At 40.0% G+C, this 17,871-nt stretch overlaps 1 protein-coding gene across 1 annotated transcript; it reads right to left on the minus strand.

The window, feature by feature from the left end:
- Positions 1 to 13,251: 13,251 nt before the first annotated feature.
- On the minus strand, positions 13,252 to 14,012 carry LOC105493523 (ubiquitin-conjugating enzyme E2 C-like). The gene has a single exon (XM_011761225.2). The coding sequence runs from the start codon at positions 13,970 to 13,972 to the stop codon at positions 13,433 to 13,435; it is 540 nt and encodes a 179-aa protein (XP_011759527.2). The 5' UTR covers positions 13,973 to 14,012; the 3' UTR covers positions 13,252 to 13,432.
- Between the last annotated feature and the right edge of the window lie 3,859 nt (positions 14,013 to 17,871).

Raw genomic sequence — 17,871 nt, forward strand, 5'->3', positions numbered from 1 at the left:
CTTCCCAGATTTCTGTGGTCAAAGCTATTTACATGGAAATGAGGGTGTGCCAGGACCTCTGATCTGGTCCTGTTGCCTTTAAAAGATTAGAGTGAGAAAGTGGCCATGCCAGTTTTCAGAGATTCACCTACTGCCATATAAAGAAATTACTGCCATACCAAATAGTATGTATTGAATTTTGCCCCCTATCCCCCAAAGATATGTTGAAGTCCTAACCCTGGTACCTTAGAATGTGACCTTACTTAGAAGTAGGGTCTTCATAGGAGCAACCAAGTTGAAATGAGGTCATTAGGATGGGTCCTAATCTAATAAAATGCTGTCCTTATAAACAGAGAAAATTTGGACAGAGACAGACACGCAGAGAGGGAAAATGATGTGAAGATACACAGGGAGTTGATGGTTGTGGGAATGGAGTGATGCATCTACAAGTCAAAGAATGCCAAGGATTGCTGACAAACACCAGAAGCTGTGACCTTTGCCTCTGGAGCATGGCACTGTCGACACCTTGATTTTGTACTTCTAGCCTCCAAAACTGTGAAGCAATACATTTATATTGTTTCAAGTTCCCAAGTGTTTTGGTACTTTGCTAAGGCAGTCATAGAAAACGAATACTCCTCCTTTACTTTGTCAACAGGCCACAACAGGCCTGCCTACAGCAGGCCTGCCTACAGCCTACCACAGGCCAACTAATACAAAGTAAGCTTCTTCTGCTTAGAGAGTACATTGCAGACACATTTACACACAAAATCAGTGTTCAGCTATAGGCTAATAACACCTTCCATGTTACAATACAGATTCTAGATACAATATAATGCCTTCTCTGTTATTCTAGAGCTGCCTTGTCCAAAACACCATTAGCCACACGTGGGTGTCTAAAATGAAATTTCAATTCAAATTATCAAATTAAAAATTCTTAGACATATTAGCCCAATATCAAGTGCTCAATAGTCATGATGACTTGTTACCATATTGGACACCACAGATGTAGAACATGTTCATCATTGCAGAAAGTTTTGTTGGACAGTGCTGTTCTAGAGAATGAAATATTCTATTCAGTTGGTTGTTCTGGTTAACTGAGAAATACCACATATCCTTTGAAAAAAGAAAGGAATGAAAACAAAAAAGAAGCTGATTCAGTTACCTCTGAAATTGTACTTTCGTAATTCTGAAGGCATGTGATAGTTTTGACATATTTTAGGGGTAGGAGTATGACTTTAAATACTCACTGTACTGATAGGGGGCCAGAATGTTGGCAAATGGAAAGCTGGGTTGATTGAATGCTAAATAAATCAGCATTTTCTGTCTCAACTATGGCCCAAATACAAAATCTAACCACTCTGGGGACTAATTTAGGAACATTTAAAGTCATTAGGATCATTAGATCTGACTCAAGTGATGCAAAATAAACAACCCTCCCAGCCCGATTTGGAATCAGTTCTACTGCCTTCAAAGTCGAGGCTCAGTCCTCTGAGCTTGAATATATGACAAATGTTTTTCTTTGTTTGGCTATGTTTATTCTCACATCTATTTTTTTTTTTCAGTGTTTGTTTCACTGAAAACTATCTATAACAATCTATAACCCTAACTACTTATTGTCTCAGAGCCATAGGACTGTTGAGGACTGGGTAGTATAGTTTGTCTCTTTGCCTCCATTCTGGAATTCAACTGAGCAGGCTGTCTATATATTGCTGTGTACTGATCCTCATCCTTCATGGAAACATAATCAGCTCCAGAGGATATCTAGTAGTTTGATATCACTAGCACTATTCTTCTTGCTCCCTCATTTTTTGTAATGGAATTTTTACATTTCATCCAGATCTTTGGGTCAGAGTGACATTAAGATTGCCCCTCTGACTTCTGGCTGCAATTTTCTTTGTCTGGACTACACAGAGGGAGATAAAATATCCCTTTTTATTGTGGTTAGAGGTCTCACCAAGGAACAGTGGCAGGAATGTAGCTCTAAATTCTTAAATAACTAAGTGATACTTTATAGACGGAGGAGACTCCAAAAATATTCTTCACTGACTGGTTTTCTTAAAGAAATTAGCACAGTCTTTTATTAAAAAATTTCTGTCTGTACTTAAGAGAAATGTGGTGTTCCAAGTTTTAAATACATTGCTGGAGAAGGACCTCACCCCAACTTCTAAGCAAGGACAGTCATCCTATTCAGTTTTATTGAGAACAGTGATTTGGATGTTTATTTCTTTTCTACCAAAAAATGTTGTGTCAGTTGTGTTGCAAGAGATACAGAGCTGGCTGGGCTCTGATAAAGCTTATTAGGATGACATGATGAAGAGGAGGCTATTCTCCTGGAGAAGCAAGTTTGGACTCTGTGAAGGCCTTGTTAATTCCCTAGAAAAACAGGCCAGTGGGACACAGTGGGATTCTCACCTTTCCAAGACCAGCAGGCCACTGATATGATTGACAGATTGTTACATCAATTAAGAGTAAAGAGGAATAGGTTGGTCGCGGTGGCTCACGCCTGTAATCCCAGCACTTTGGAAGGCTGAGGCGGGTGGATCACGAGGTCAGGAGATTGAGCCCATCATGGTTAACACAATGAAACCCTGTCTCTACTAAAAAATACAAAAAAATAAAATAAAAATAAATAAATAAATAAATTAGTCGGGCATGGTGGTGGGCGCCTGTAGTCCTAGCTACTTCGGGGGGCTGAGGCAGGAGAATGGCCTGAACCCGGGAGGCGGAGCTTGCAGTGAGCCCAGATCGCGCCACTGCATTCCAGCCTGGGCGACAGAATGAGACTCTGTCTCAAAAAAAAAAAAAAAAAAAAAAAAAAAAAAGAGTAAAGAGGAATAGATGAAACAAGAGAGAAAAATTGAATAAGAGAACGTTTTCTATGTAGAGGGTAGAGATGTTTTATTACATTTTCTAGCCACTTCTCACCCTAGCCAGTCTTTCTTTCCCTTCAGTATGGAAGATACATGGCATTTCCCATTTTAAAAATGAAAAAACAAAAATCTAAGCCAAAACACCCTGAGCATTTTAGAAGAATAGCTAGTATGAAAAAACTTTCTAAATTACCAAAGAATAAATGTACAGGATTTCTTCGAGTAGTGAGATTTGGCCGAAATCTTAGTTCAGATTTTATGCAAATCAATTTGTTTCTTTTCTATCTGGGTTCTGGATATCTCACTATTCACTGAAGCTGGTTTGCCACGGGCTGCTCTTTCTCTTTTTATTGGTGCTCTTATTGTAATTTATAGAGAATTCTTAATCTCTACTTTCAAATTTGTAACTGCAGCCCAGATCTCTTTCTTGGACTCTAGATCCGTGTATTAAATCCTGTACACAACTGCTCCACTTGGTGTCCCAATGAACAACCTCAGACTGAACTCTGTCCAGAACTGTTCTACCAACACCTTCCCATGTCACATTTTGGTAATTCCAGCATTCCAGTTGCTCAGCCCCAAAACCTTGGAGTCAACCTTGACTTTTGTTTTTCACATCACACATATACCCAGTCAGGAGATTCTTTCAAATTGTCTCCAGTCTGTCCACTTCTTACCTCTCCTGCAGTTACCATTTGCCGCCACCATCTCTCACTTTGATTAGTATTACACTAGCCACTCAGCAGTTCTTTGTTTCCATCTTTACTCTTTATAGTTTCTTGACCCAGAAGTCAGAGTTTAGGAGCCATTGCAGAGTTTTTAGCAGAGGAGTGACATGATCAGAATTACTTTTTTTTTTTTTTTTTTGAGATGGAGTCTTGCTCCTGTCGCCCAGGCTAGAGTGCAATGGTGCGATCTCGGCTCACTGCAACCTCTGCCTCTTGGGTTCAAGTGATTCTCCTGCCTCAGGATCCCGTGTTGCTGGGATTACAGGTGCCCACCACCACACCTGGCTAATTTTTTGTATTTTTTAGTACAGATAGGGTTTCACCATGTTGGTCAGGCTGGTCTTGAACTCCTGACTTCAAGTGATCCACTTGCCTTGGCCTCCCAAAGTGCTGGGATTACAGGCGTGAGCCACCACACCCGGCCCAGACTTATGTTTTAAAACAACCTCCTTTTTCAAATATCACTGGTATGGTTTGGAGATGGTGTATTTGGTCCCACCAAGTCTCATGTTAAACTTTGATCTCCAGTGTTGGAGGTGGGGTCTCGTAGAAGGTGTTTGGATTGTGGGGATGGATCGCTCATGAATGGCTTGGTGCCATTCTCATGGGAGTGAATTCTCACCCTAGGTTCCCACAAGAATTGCTTTTTGAAAAGAGCCTGGTACCTCCTCTTCTCTCTCTGGGTTTCTCTCTCATCATGTGATTGTCTTCCACCTTGAATGGAAGATTCCTGAGGCCCTCACCAGATGCCGATGCTAGTATCATGCTTCTTGTACAGCCTGCTGTGAGCCAAATAAACTGTGAGCCAAATGAACACCTTTTCTTTATAAATTACTCAGCCTCAGGTATTCCCTTATAGCAATACAAGTGGACTAAGGCAATCACCTACTCAGTGAAGCCCACTATAAACACCTGATTTGAATGACAGGCTATATTTCCTTAGCATTCTCAATGACATTAGCCTGATCAATTTTTCACAGTACTAATTGCTTTTTCTCATAATATGTAATTCACCCATTTATCATGTTTATTGATGCTCTCTCATCCCCCACTCCTGCAGAATGTAAGCTATATGACGGCAGACATTTTGTCTGTTCACTGATATATTCCAAGTATTGGAATTATATATGGCACACTTTAGGCAGTAGATGAATATTTGTTGAATGATTTTAAAATATTTTCTTTGTAATCCGAGTCTTCAAACATGTACAGTGAAGGCGACATTCTCCCCCTGCTCCTTAGAAATATTGACCAGGTGCTCTAGCTTTTCCATTTAGAGTTAGATAATAAAAGTCCTTGAGACAGTTTTTGCTACAGGGACAGAATTATTTCAGTGCTTTAAATGGCCCAGTTCCATGTAATAATAGTCAAATTGAAAGTATTTCCCCCGTCCTAGCTTTTGAATCCTGCAATGAAGAGGAAGCACAAATGGCTTTGGCTCCACATCCCCTGCAACCTAGTTCTGCTCCTCTAACCTAGCTTACTAGCCCAGGCTTCTGACTCCTTCAGAACTGGGAAGAAGCAATTAAGGAAATGCACAGTATTCAGAGATTGGTATTTCCATGATATGTTCCTAGTGTTCATGAGGCTTGGCAAATATAAATCCAGATCTTTCCCTTAGGATCCATTTTGCGGGTTTCTAAAAAACTCCTCATTGGGAACCTCCAATAGACTAGTCCTGTGATGTGGGATGTGATTGGCCACTGAACACAAACTCTCAGTCTGTGGGTATCTGGCCTCCCACCCCACAAGATTCTCTCTGGTAAACCTCTTGAGCAAAGTCTCTTTGAATATGGCTCCAGCCTGGCTCCCACAAGACCCATAAGACCAGTGGTTAGTGGGAACCTCTCCTCCATCCTTGCCTGTGTGAAAATACAACTCTCTCTCGGGGGTGTCCACTTTCTCTGAACGCTGCCCCTTAGCCTGGCTGAGCCTTGGCTTCTCGCCTTTAGACTTTTCAGCTCAATCAGAGACCAGCCCATTGATTAGACGCCTAAGCCTCTCACTAGATCTCAAAGTATGGGGGTAAAACACCCCTCTTCTTCCCCTTGTGGGAGAGAAAGGGCCAGAGAGCTGATGCAGAACATAATTACAGCTTCTCCAGAGAAATTCCTGCTCTTAAGGTTTTCAACTCCAATGCTGTTGAACTCCTGAGATAGGTAATGGACTGGGGATTGAGAAATGGGTTGCTGAGTACCCTGTCTGCAAGTCTTGTGGAAGTGCCTGGGACCTATTTTTTGTTGTCAGCCAATGGGAAGATCAAACAGAGATAGAACGAGTCATATTTTAGCACCCAGCTTACAAGTTTAAAATGTAAAGATATGAGTTGAGGTTGTCAGGATATCGCTTAATTCTCCCCTGTTCCCACACGCTGCCCCATTCTGGGCTCAGAGCCTTCTTGTGGCTGGCTCCTCCTCCATTTCAGGTCTCAGCTTAGGTGTAGCTGTCCTCAGAGGCCTGCTTTGTTCATCCAGCCTAAAGCAGGTCCCTGCTGTACTCTCTCACCTCCCTCTTCTTTTCCTTCACATATTTATTACAGTTTGTAATCATATATATATATATATATATATGTATTTAGGTGATTAATTTCTGTCTCCTACACCAGACTATTAGCTATAGCTGCTTGGTTCCTAGTGGCTTCCCTGGAGCCCAGCACAGAGTTTATTGTGGGGCTCATGCTCAGAAATGTTAGGGTACACTGCAATATAGTTTAGAGCTCACGTCTTGGAGCTCCACTGCCTGGGTGTGGACATCCGTTGCTTACTAGCCAGGTGCTCTCAGGAAAACCATTTACTTTTTTGTGCTTCAATTTCCTCAGTTGTAAAACTGGGACAATAATAGTATCAAATATTAAGTGTTATATAAATTAATATAAAGTACTTAAAAGGAGTTCATGGCACATAGTAAGTGCTTTAAAAGTGTTTGCTATTATTATTAACTGCGTGGGTGAAGCATTGTCTTCTATGTAGTAGAGAAAGTGTTTTTAGGAAATACTCAGTTAACAAAGAACTATCTTTTCACCACAAGCCGAAGAAAACTCACCGGTGTAGTGTGTTTCAGGAAATGGCAAGTCATCCCCAATACCCTGGAGCTGAGAGCTGCCCCTTGTATCACATCACCCAGATCTGGGGAGAGAACATTCAGAATAGCAATCTAGTTCAATGACTCAAGCACAGGCTTTGGAGGTAGACAGATCACGATGATATCTTGCCTCTTTCACTTGGAAACTCTGTAATTTTGGAGAGGTACTCAATTTATCTCTGAGGCTCAGTTTATTTACACAGGCATACCTCATTTTATTGTGCTTTGCTTTATTTAGTATGTTTTGCAGACACTATGTTTTTGTCTTTGTTTTTATAAATTGAAGGTTTTGTGTCAACCTAGCATCAAGCAAGTCTATTGGTACCATTTTTCCAGCAGCATGTGTTCACTTCATGTCCCTGTGCCACATTTTGGTAATTTTTGCAACATTTCAAACTTCTTCATTACTACTCTATCTGTCATGGTGACATGTAATCAGTTATCTTTAATATTACTGTTGTCATTTTTGGGGGTGTCACAAACTATGCCTATATAAGTTGGCAAACTTAAATGATGAATGCTGTGTTTGTTCCGACTGCTCCACCAACTGGCTATTTCCCTGTCTGTCTCCCTCTCCTGGGGCCTCTCTATTCCCTGACATCCAACAATATTGAAATTAGGCCAGTTGGTAACCCTAGAGTGGATTCTAAGTGTTCAAGGGAAAGGAAGAGTCTCACATCTTTCACTTTAAATCAAAAGCTAGAAATGATTAAGCTTAGTGAGAAAGGCATAATCAAAGCCGAGACAGGCCAAAAGCTAGGCCTCTTGCACCAGTTAGCCAATTTGTGAATGCAAAGGAAAGGTTTTGGAAGGAAATTAAAAGTGCTACTCCAGGGAATCCACAAATGATAAGTGAAATAGCCTTATCGCTGATAGGGGAAAAATTCTAGTGGTCCGGTTGAAAGATCAAGCCAGCCACATTTCCTTAAACCAAAGCCTAATCCAGAGCATGGTCCTAACTCTCTTCAATTCTATGAAAGCTGAGAGAGGTGAGGAAACTGTAAGAAAAATTAGAAGCAAGCAAGGTTGGGTTCATGAAGTTTAAAGAAAGAAGCCATCTCCATTGTCATAAAAGTGCAAAATGAAGCAGCAAGTGCTGATGTAGAAGCTGCAGCAAGTTATCCAGGAGATCTAGCTAAGAACATTGATGAAGGTAGGTACACTAAACAACAGATTTTCAGTGGAGAAGAAACAGCTTTCTATCGGAAGAAGATACCATTTAGGAATTCCATAGCTAGAGATAAGTTAATGCCTCAATTCAAATCTTCAAAGAAGGTGCTGACTCTCTTGTTAGAGGCCAGTGCAACTGATGACTTCAAGTTGAAGCCCATGCTTGTTGGCCATTGTGAAAATCCTAGGGCCCTTAAGAATTATGCAAAATCTACACTGCTTGTGCTCTAGAAATAGAAAAAACCCTAGATAACTGCACATCTGTTCACAGCATGGTTTACTGAATATTTTAAGCTCACTGTTAAGACCTACTGCTCAGCAAATTGATAATTTTCTTTTTCTTTTTTAATTTTTTTCTGAGACAGCATCTTACTCTGTTGCCCAGTTGGAGTGCAGTGGCATGATCTTGGCTCACTGCAACCTCTGCCTTTCAGACTCAAGTGACCCTCTGGCTTAGCCTCCTGAGTAGCTGAGACTATAGGCATGCACCACCACGCCTGGCTAATTTTTGTATTTTATGGAGGGACAGGGTTTCACCATGTTTTCCAGGCTGGACTTGAACTTCTGAGCTTAAGTGATCTGCCTGCCTTGGCCTCCCAAAGTGCTGGGATTGCAGGTGTGAGCCACTGCACCCAACCAAAATGATTACTTTCAAAATGTTATTGTTCATTAACAATGCACCTGCTCACTCAAGAGCTCTGATGGAGATGTACAAGAAGATGAATGTTGTTTTCATTCCTGCAAACACAACATTCATTCTATAGCCCATGGATCAAGGAGTAATTTCAACTTTCAAGTCTTACTATTTAAGAAAAACTTTTTGTGAGGCTACAGCTGTCATAAATAGTGTTGCCTCTGATAGATCTGGGCAAAGTAGATTGAAAACATACTGAAAAGGATTCACCATTCGAAATGCAATTAAGAATATTTGTGATTCATGGGTGGAGATCAAAATATCAACATTAACAGGAGTTTGGAAGTAATTGCTTCCAACTCTGCTGGTTGATTTTGAGGGGTTCAAGACTTCAGTGGAGAAAGAAATTGAAGGTGGTAGAAATAACAAGAGAATTAGAAGTATAGCCTGAAGAAGTGATTGAATTGCTGTAATCTTATGATAAAACTTGAATGGATGAGGAGTTGTTTTTTATGGATGAGCAAAGAAAGTGTTTATTGAGACATAATCTACTCTGAAGTGAAGATACTGTGAACATTGCTGAAAAGACAACAAAGAATTCACAGCATTTCACACACTTAGTTGATAAAGGAGTGGCAGGTGGGAGAGGACTGACTCCAGTTTTGACAGAAGTTCTACTGTGGGTAAAATGCTAACAAAGAGTATTACATGCTACAGATAAATCTTTCATGAAAGAAAGAGTCAAGTGGCTGGGCATGGTGGCTCACACCTGTAATTCCAGCACTTTGGGAGGCTGAGGCGGGCAGATCACCTGAGGTCAGAAGTTCGAGACCAGCCTGGCCAACATGGCAAAAACCTGTCTCTACTAAAAACACAAAAATTAGCCAGGCGTGGTGGGTACCTGTAGTCCCAGTTACTTGGAGGCTAAAGCAGGAAAATCGCTTGAGCCCAGGAGTCGGAAGTTGCAGTGAGCTGAGATCACACCACTGTACTCCAGCCTGGGGGGCAGATTGAGTCTCCATCTCAAAACAAAAAAAAAAAAAAACAGAACAAAACAGAACAAAACAAACAAAACAAAGCGAAAAAGAGTCAAGTGATGTGGCAAACTTCACTGTTGTCTTATTTTAAGAAATTGCCACAGACACCCCAACCTTCAGCAAATACCACTCTGAGCAGTCAGCAGCCATCAGCATTCAGGCAAAACCCCCACCAGCAAAAAGATTGACTCACTGGAGGTTGCGATTATTGTTAGCATTTTTAAGTAATAAAGTATTTTTAAATTATTTACGGTTTTTGGACATAATCCTATTGCACATTTAAGAGAATACAGTATAGAGTAAACATAACTTTATATGCCCAGGGAAAGCAAAATATTCTGTGAGTTGCTTTATTGTGATATTCTCTTTATTGTAATGATCTGAAACTGAACCTACAATATCTACAAGGCATGCCTGTATTTAAAATGGGGACATAGTAGTACCTACCTTACAATGTTTTGTAAGGATTATATGATTTTGGATACACAATAGTATTTCACACATCTTAAATTCTTGGAAACAGCTATAATTAATATTGTTACTACTAACACTAGCTAAAAGCATATACAAATAGTGGATAAGGACTCTGTACATTGGAGGTAAATTTTTAGAAATTCCCTATAGAGTGTGTTTTTGTTTTTTGCAAGAAGCATAACCTCGTTACAAGGAAAACCAAGCAAAAAAGGAATCTCAGTTTCAATCCCTGCTTATTTCAGATAATATTTACTATGATTAGTTTCTAGTATGTCACATAAATCGGATTGCAAATGTGAGGAATGATTTGAATCCCAATCATCCCTGAATTTACAGGCACATGAAGCACCTCCTCATGAAGGCACATAGTCTTAGCACTGAAGGTGCCGTGTAAGTCAAAGGTACTGGTGGTATCTCAACAAAACTGACTGGAATAGCCTACTCTGCACACAAATAAATTTCTTAGTTTTTAATCTGGAAAACTTTAATACGAAATCCTCAGCGTCTGATTTACTGGGAAACATAAGTTTGAATTACTTTAGAGATGCAAATTTCTAGTGAGTTCTATGATAATTCGGATGACAAAGCTAGATTTCCATTTAGAAATTCTTCCATTTACTTCTTTGAATAACTTGTGTTATTCAACAAATACCCAGTGTATTTTAAGTGGCAGTGAGGGAAAAATACAGTTTACAAAGATATTCTACCTATAAGATTACATCTCTTTTCAGAATAGGCTCAGAGCACGTGGCCTAGGTGCTGCCATCAACAACTTCTTATAATCAATCTCAATGATTAAACATTTTGAGAACATTTGCTTGATCCATTTCTTGGGCAGTTCTTTTTGATTATTGATATAGCTTGGATATTTGTCCCTGTTCAGATCTCATGTTGAATTGTAATTCCCAATGCTGGACGTGTGGGAAGTGTTTGGATTGTGGTGCCCTACCTTGTTTTAACCTGATTGACTCTCTCTTAGCTGAGAGGGCTGGACAGACTCCATTTTGGTTTCTTCACTTGCAGCCCCCCTTATATGCCCTCCCTTAAGGACATAACTACTGCAAGTTAACTCCAAGCATATCCAGGAATGCACTTACTGATAAGATTCTGAGGCAAGCTGTACCAGCAGCTCCTGGGAGCATGCTGGAATCCCCTGCGTTTATCACTTTGTGATAGTTTAAGCCCCTGCACCTGGAACTGTTTATTTTTTCTGTAACTGTTTCTGTAACCATTTATCTTTTTAACTTTTTGCCTGTTCTGCTTCTGTAAAATTGCTTCAGCTACGCTCCCCCTCCCCTTTTAGACCAAGGTATAAAAGGAAATTCAGCCCCTTCTTCTGGGCCGAGAGAATTTTTGAGCTCTAGCTGTCTCTTAGTCGCCGGCAATAAAGGACTCCTGAATTAGTCTCAGAGTGTGGCGTTTCTCTATAACTCACTCGGTTACAACCGGATCATGGGGGCGGATCCCTCATGGCTTGCTGCTGTCTTCATGATACTGAGTTCTGTGAGATCTGATCATTTAAAAGTATGTGGCACCTCCCCCAAGCCTGTCCTTCTCTTTTCTCTCTCTTTCTGTCTCCTGCTCTGGCCACGTGATATGCCTGTTTCCCCTTCCACCATAATTGGAAGCTGGCTGAGGCCTCCCCAGAAGCAGCTGCCATGCTTCCTGTACAGCCTGCAGAACTGTGAGTCAATTAAACCTCTTTTCTTATAAATTACCCAGTCTCAGGTTTTTTTTTTTTTTTTTTAAATATATATAGCAATGCAAGAATGGCCTAACATAATTATGTATACTTGATGTGATGTAATTTTTTTGTTTTCTCAAGGAAGCTAAATAATTAAGACAGATTTTAGACTTATAAATTTTGAGTCAGTGTTTATTGATGTTCAAGTAATGCATTCAGCAAGATTCCAAATCTGTGGTTACTGGTTTGCTCATGACAATCACATGTTTATGTTGCTGACCAGAAACCCAGGGTTATTATACTTTCTTTCATCTCCCCAGGCTGCACTTCTAAATTGTCAGCTGTAGAATGTCAGAGAAACTGTTCCAAATGTCAGGGAGCCCTGTGGCCTCAGGCAGGTCAAGCCCCTGGGTTGCCTCCACCCTGTGACTGTTTCCTATGTGACTTTCTTTCTGCATGTTTTCATTGAGGATTCAGGCTATTGTTTGCTCATCTCCTCACTCCTATTCTAGATTCAGAGAGCCAAAGCTTGGGAGATGGGGAACGTGGTAGAGAAAAGAAGCTTTTCTTTGCATTTCTCAGTACACTGAGATGCCTGGTTAGGGTGTCTGGGAAGAGACTTAGCACTCAGTCATCCTCCCAACAAGCCTTTCTTATCACCTTTCCTTATAATTAACCTTCTTCCTTTCATCCAAAAGCTTTTCTTCTTCTGTTACAGTCACGGTCTGATGCACGTGGACATTAATTAGACAAACAGAGAGGGAATGGATCCGAGGATGACCTGGCTGAATTAAAAGTGCTGCATCTAAGTGTGTGCAGGTTGTAGTCCACAGTAATGGTGCTATTTGGAGCTGTGTGTACCTGCACTATGGCGTCAGGTGACCTTATTCAGCATAACGGTACAACAGAAATTTAACTTGAAACAGGTGTATTGACTTGCTTTTAGTGTTGGCAACTAATGTTCTAATTAAGCCTCTAGGTTTTGCTTATGGAACACTTCTATTACATCAGAAATATGAAGTTATTTTATTAGCAGTTTCCTTTGAGAATGTATACAATCCATCAAAGTTGTCAAAAGCATAGTTTGTGGATTTAAGAGAGAACATAGAATATCAACATCACTCCTTGTCTCTTAGAGAATGCAGATAAGGTGCTTACTTGAATTAAAAACATTCAATGAAGAAAAAAGTTCCATATGTTAGAAATAAAACTGGAAAATAATTATATATAGAAAAGTATTTTTGTAATCTTGAAGAGGGGAGAAGCCTTCCTAAGCAGATACAACACCAGAAATCATAAAGGAAAAACTTGCAGAATTGACTCCATAAAATTAACTTCTCATTGATGTTTTTGCTTTTAATTGACCTTTCTATTTTTAGATACTTGTAGATTCACTTGCAGTTGTAACAAACAATACAGAGAGGTTGAGTGTACCCTCTATCCAGTTTCCACCAATGATAACATCTTGCAAAACTATAGTACAATATCTCAATGGAAATATTGACACTGATACAGTCAAGACATAGAACATTTCTATCACCACAAGGAATCTTCAGTTTTCCTTTTTTTTTTTTTTTTTTAAAAAAAACGGACCAAAATGCATTTATTTAATATACATCACAAGGGCTCAACCGAGGCTTAATTTAAAAGACAAAAACAAAACAAAAATAATACCACAGCTCAAGATACAGAGTCCTATACAGAAATCACAAAAAGGACAGACCATCTAAGGAAAAATTAAGAAGACAACACAAGGACAGGCTGGGCAGCCTGGGTCAGGGCTCCTGGCTGGTGACCTGCTTTGAGTAGGTTTCTTGCAGGTACTTCTTAAAAGCTGTGGGGTTTTTCCAGAGCTCGGCAGCATGAGTGTTCAAGGGACTATCAATGTTGGGTTCTCCTAGAAGGCTCTGGATGGAGAGCAGAATGGTCCTGACGTCATATAGGGCAGACCACTTGTCCTTCAGGATGTCCAGGCATATGTTACCCTGGGTGTCCACGTTGGGGTGGTAGCAGGGTGTGAGGAATTTCACCGTGGGCGCATTGTAAGGGTAGCCACTGGGGAACTCTAGTGAGAGCTTATACCTCAGGTCTTCATATACTGTTCCAGCTGCTCCATGGATGGTCCCTACCCATTTGAAAAGGTTGTCTGATTCAGGGAAGGCAGAAATCCCTTTATCGCCAGACATCATGAGGGTCATCAGCTCCTGCTGTAGCCTTTTGCCCACGGGACCCCGGGCGGCGCCCCCGCTCGGCTCGGCTCCTTTACGGGCGGCGGTGACGCTAGTGGCTGTCGGGTCGCGGTTTTGGGAAGCCATGCGGGCGGCGTTGGCAGAGAGACAGGAACTCGGAGAACACGACTGCCAGTTTTCCTTTTTATAATCAAGTCCACTTTCCTTCTGTCCACACTCCCTCCTTAAACCCTTGCAACTGTCTCACGCCTGTAATCCCACCACTTTGGGAGGCCGAGACAGGTAGATCACGAGGTCAGGAGATAGAGACCATCCTGGCTAACATGGTGAAACCTCATCTCTACTAAAAAAATACAAAAAAATTAGCCGGGTGTGGTGGCAGGCACCTGTAGTCCCACCTACTTGGGAGGCTGAGGCAGGAGAATGGCGTGAACCCGGGAGGTGAAGCTTGCAATGAACCAAGATCGCGCCACTGCACTCCAGCCTGGGCGACAGAGCGAGAGCCCGTCTCAAAACAAACAAACAAACGAACACCCCTTGCAACTATAAATCTCTTCTCCATTTGTATAATTTTGTAATTTCAGTGATATAGAAATGGAATAATTCAGTATGTAACCTTTCAGGATTTTTTTTTTCTTTTTTTTTTAAAGCAGGGTATTGCTAGGTTGCCCGGGCTGGACTTGAACTCCTAGGCTTAAGTGATCTTCCTACCTCAGCTTACCTAGTAACTGGGATATATATATATATATTTAACTGAGCATAGTTATCTGGACATTCACCTAGGATATTGTGCCTATTGATAGCTCATTCCTTTGGGTTCTGAGTAGTATTCCATGGTATAGATGTACCACAATTTGTTTAAGCATTCACTCCTTGAACGACATCTGGGCTCTTTCCAGTTTTTGACTCTTATAAATAAGGCTGTTGCAAGGATTCGTTTACAGGATTTTTGGACATAAGTTTTCATTTCTCTAGGATAAATGCCCAGGAGTGCAATTCCTGAGCCATATGGTAGTTCATATTTCATTTCTTTTAAAATAAAGAAACTGCCAGACGATTTTCCAGAGAGGCTGTAATATTTTATATTCCCACCAGCAATATATGAGTGATCCAGTTTTTGTGCATTCTTGCCAACATTTGGTGTTGCCACTGTATTTTTACTTCAGCCATTCTGATAGATGTATAGTGATATCTCATTGTGATTTTAACTTGCATTTCTCTAGTGGCTAATGATGTTGTATGTCTTTTCATGTGCAGTCATGCATCACTTAACAATGGGGATACATTCTGAGAAATGTGGCACTAGGTGATTTTTTTTCTTTTTAATTTTTGTGAATACATAGTAGGTATATACATTTACGGGGTACCTGAGATGTTTTGATACAGAAGTGTCATGTGAAATAATCACATCCTGGAAATGGGGTATCTATCCATCCATCCCCATAAATATAAAACATTTATTCCTTCAGTCGTGAACAATGCAATTATAGTCTTTAAATTATTTAAAAATGTACAGTTATTATTGACTGTAATCACCCTGTTTGTACTATCAAATAGTAGTCTTGTTCAGTCTTTCTATTTTTTTGTGCTCGTTAACCATCCTCACCTCTCCTCCACATCCCCGCTACTCTTCTTAGCCTCTGGTAACCATTATTCTACTCTCTATGTCCATGAGTTCAATTGTTTTGATTTTTAGATCCCACAAATAAGTGAGAACATACAATATTTGTCTTTCTGTCCTTAGCTTATTTCACTTAACATAATGACCTCCAGTTCCATCCATGTTGATAAGGTTTTGTCCCCATCCAAATCTCATCTTGAATTGTAGTTCCCTTAACCCCATGTGTAATGGGAGGGATCAGGTGGCGGTTTCCACCTGAAGATAGTCACAAGAAGATCAGATCTCATGAGATCTGATGGTTTTATAAGGGGCTTCCCCCACCCCTTCTCTCTGCGCTTCTCCTTGGTGCTGCCATGTGAAGAAGGATGTGTTTGCTTCCCCTTCCACCATGATTGTAATTTTTCTGAGGCTTTCCCAGCCCTGCAGAACTGTGAGACAATGAAACCTCTTTCCTTTATAAATTACTCAGTCTTGGGAATACTTTATTAGCAGCATGAGAATGGATCAGTACACATGTTATTGCAAATGACTTGATCCCATTCTTTTTTATGGCGGCATAGTGCTTCATCGTGTGTATGTACCACATTTTCTTTATCCATTCATCTGCTCATGGACACTTAGGTTGGTTCCAAATCTCAGCTATTGTAAATAGTGCAGCAACAAACAGGAGTGCAGATATCTGTTTGATATACTGATTTCCTCTTTTTTGAATATATACCCAGAAGTGGGATTACTGGATAATATGGTAATTCAATTTTTAGTTTTTTGAGGAACCCCCAACAATTAGTGGTTGTACTAATTTACATTCCCATCAACAAGGCACAAGTGTTCCCTTTTCTCCACATCCTTGTCAGCATTTATTATTGCCTGAATTTTGGATATAAAACATTTTAACTGGGGTGAGGTGATATCTCACTGTAGTTTGATTTGCATTTCTATGACAATCAATGATGTTGAGCACCTTTTCATATGCTTGTTTGCCATTTGTATGTCTTCTTTTGAGAAGTGTCTATTCAAATCTTTTCCCCAATTTTTGATTGGGAAAAATATTCTTTTCTTATAGAGTTGTTTGAGTTCCTTATATATTCTGGTTATTAATCCCTTGTCAGAAGAATAATTTGCAAATATTTCCTCCCATTCTGTGGGTTGTATCTTCACTGTGTTGATCATATCCATCGCTGTGCAGAAGCTTTTTAACTTGATATGATCCCATTTGACCATTTTTGCTTTGGTTGCCTGTGCTTGTGGGTTATTGCTCAAGAAATTTTAGCCAATATGTGGCTGGAGTCCTGTAGTCCTGGAGATTTTTCCCAATGTTTTCTTGTAGAAGTTTCAGAACTTGAGGTCTTAGATTTAAGTCTTTAATCCATTTTGGTTTAATTTTTGCATATGTGAGAGCTAGGGGTCTAGCTTTATTTTTTTGCATATATATATATATATCCAGTTTTCCCAGCATCATTTATTGAAGATACTGTCTTTCCCCATTGCATGTTCTTGGCACTTTCATTGATAATAAGTTCCCTGTAGGTGTGTGGATTTGTTTCTGGGTCTTCTAATTCTGTTCCATTGGTTTATGTGTCTGTTTTTATGCCAGTACCATGCTGTTTTGATTACTATAGCTCAGTTATATAATTTGAAGTCAGGTAATGTGATTCCTCCAGTTTTCTTCTTTTGCTTAGAAAAGCTTTGGCCATCTGGGTTTTTGTGGTTCTGTATAAATTTTAGGATTGTTTTTACTGTGAAGAATGTCATTGGTATTTTGATAGTGATTGCACTGAATCTGTACATTGCTTTGGGTTGTACAGACATTTTAACAATATTGAATCTTCCAAATTATGAGCATGAATTTTTTTACTTTTTAATGTTCTCTTCAATTTCTTTCATTGATGTTTTATAGTTTTCATTATAGAGATCTTTCACTTCTTTGTTGTGTTCTAGATCTTAAGAGGAAAGGCTTTCCGTTTCTCCCTACTCAGTATGATACTTGCTCTGGATATGTCTTATATGGCTTTTATTATGTTGAGGTATGTTTCTTCTATACCCAGTTTTTTGAGGGGTTTTTATCATGAAGGGATGTTGAATGTTAACAAATGCTTTTTCAGCATCAGTTGAAATGATCATATGGTTTTTATCCTTCATTATTTTGATATGATGTATCACATTGATTGATTTGCATATGTTGAACCATCCTTGCATCCCAGGGATAAATCATACTTGGTCATAATGTATTGTTGAATTCAGTTTGCCAGTCTTTTGTTGAGAATTTTGGCATCAATATTCATCAGAGATATTGGCCTGTAGTTTTGTTTTCATCCTCCCTCCCTCCCTCCCTCCCTCTCTCTCTCTCTGTCTTTGTTTCTTCCTTCCTTCCTTCCTTCCTTCCTTCCTTTCTTTCTTTCTTTCT

Source organism: Macaca nemestrina, chromosome 1 (assembly GCF_043159975.1).
Source record: "Macaca nemestrina isolate mMacNem1 chromosome 1, mMacNem.hap1, whole genome shotgun sequence".
In the NCBI taxonomy this organism is placed as follows: domain Eukaryota; kingdom Metazoa; phylum Chordata; class Mammalia; order Primates; family Cercopithecidae; genus Macaca; species Macaca nemestrina.

Excerpts from the sequence above, each read along its gene's own strand:
- LOC105493523 (XM_011761225.2), bottom strand. The coding sequence starts at position 13,972 with ATGGCTTCCCAAAACCGCGACCCGACAGCCACTAGCGTCACCGCCGCC.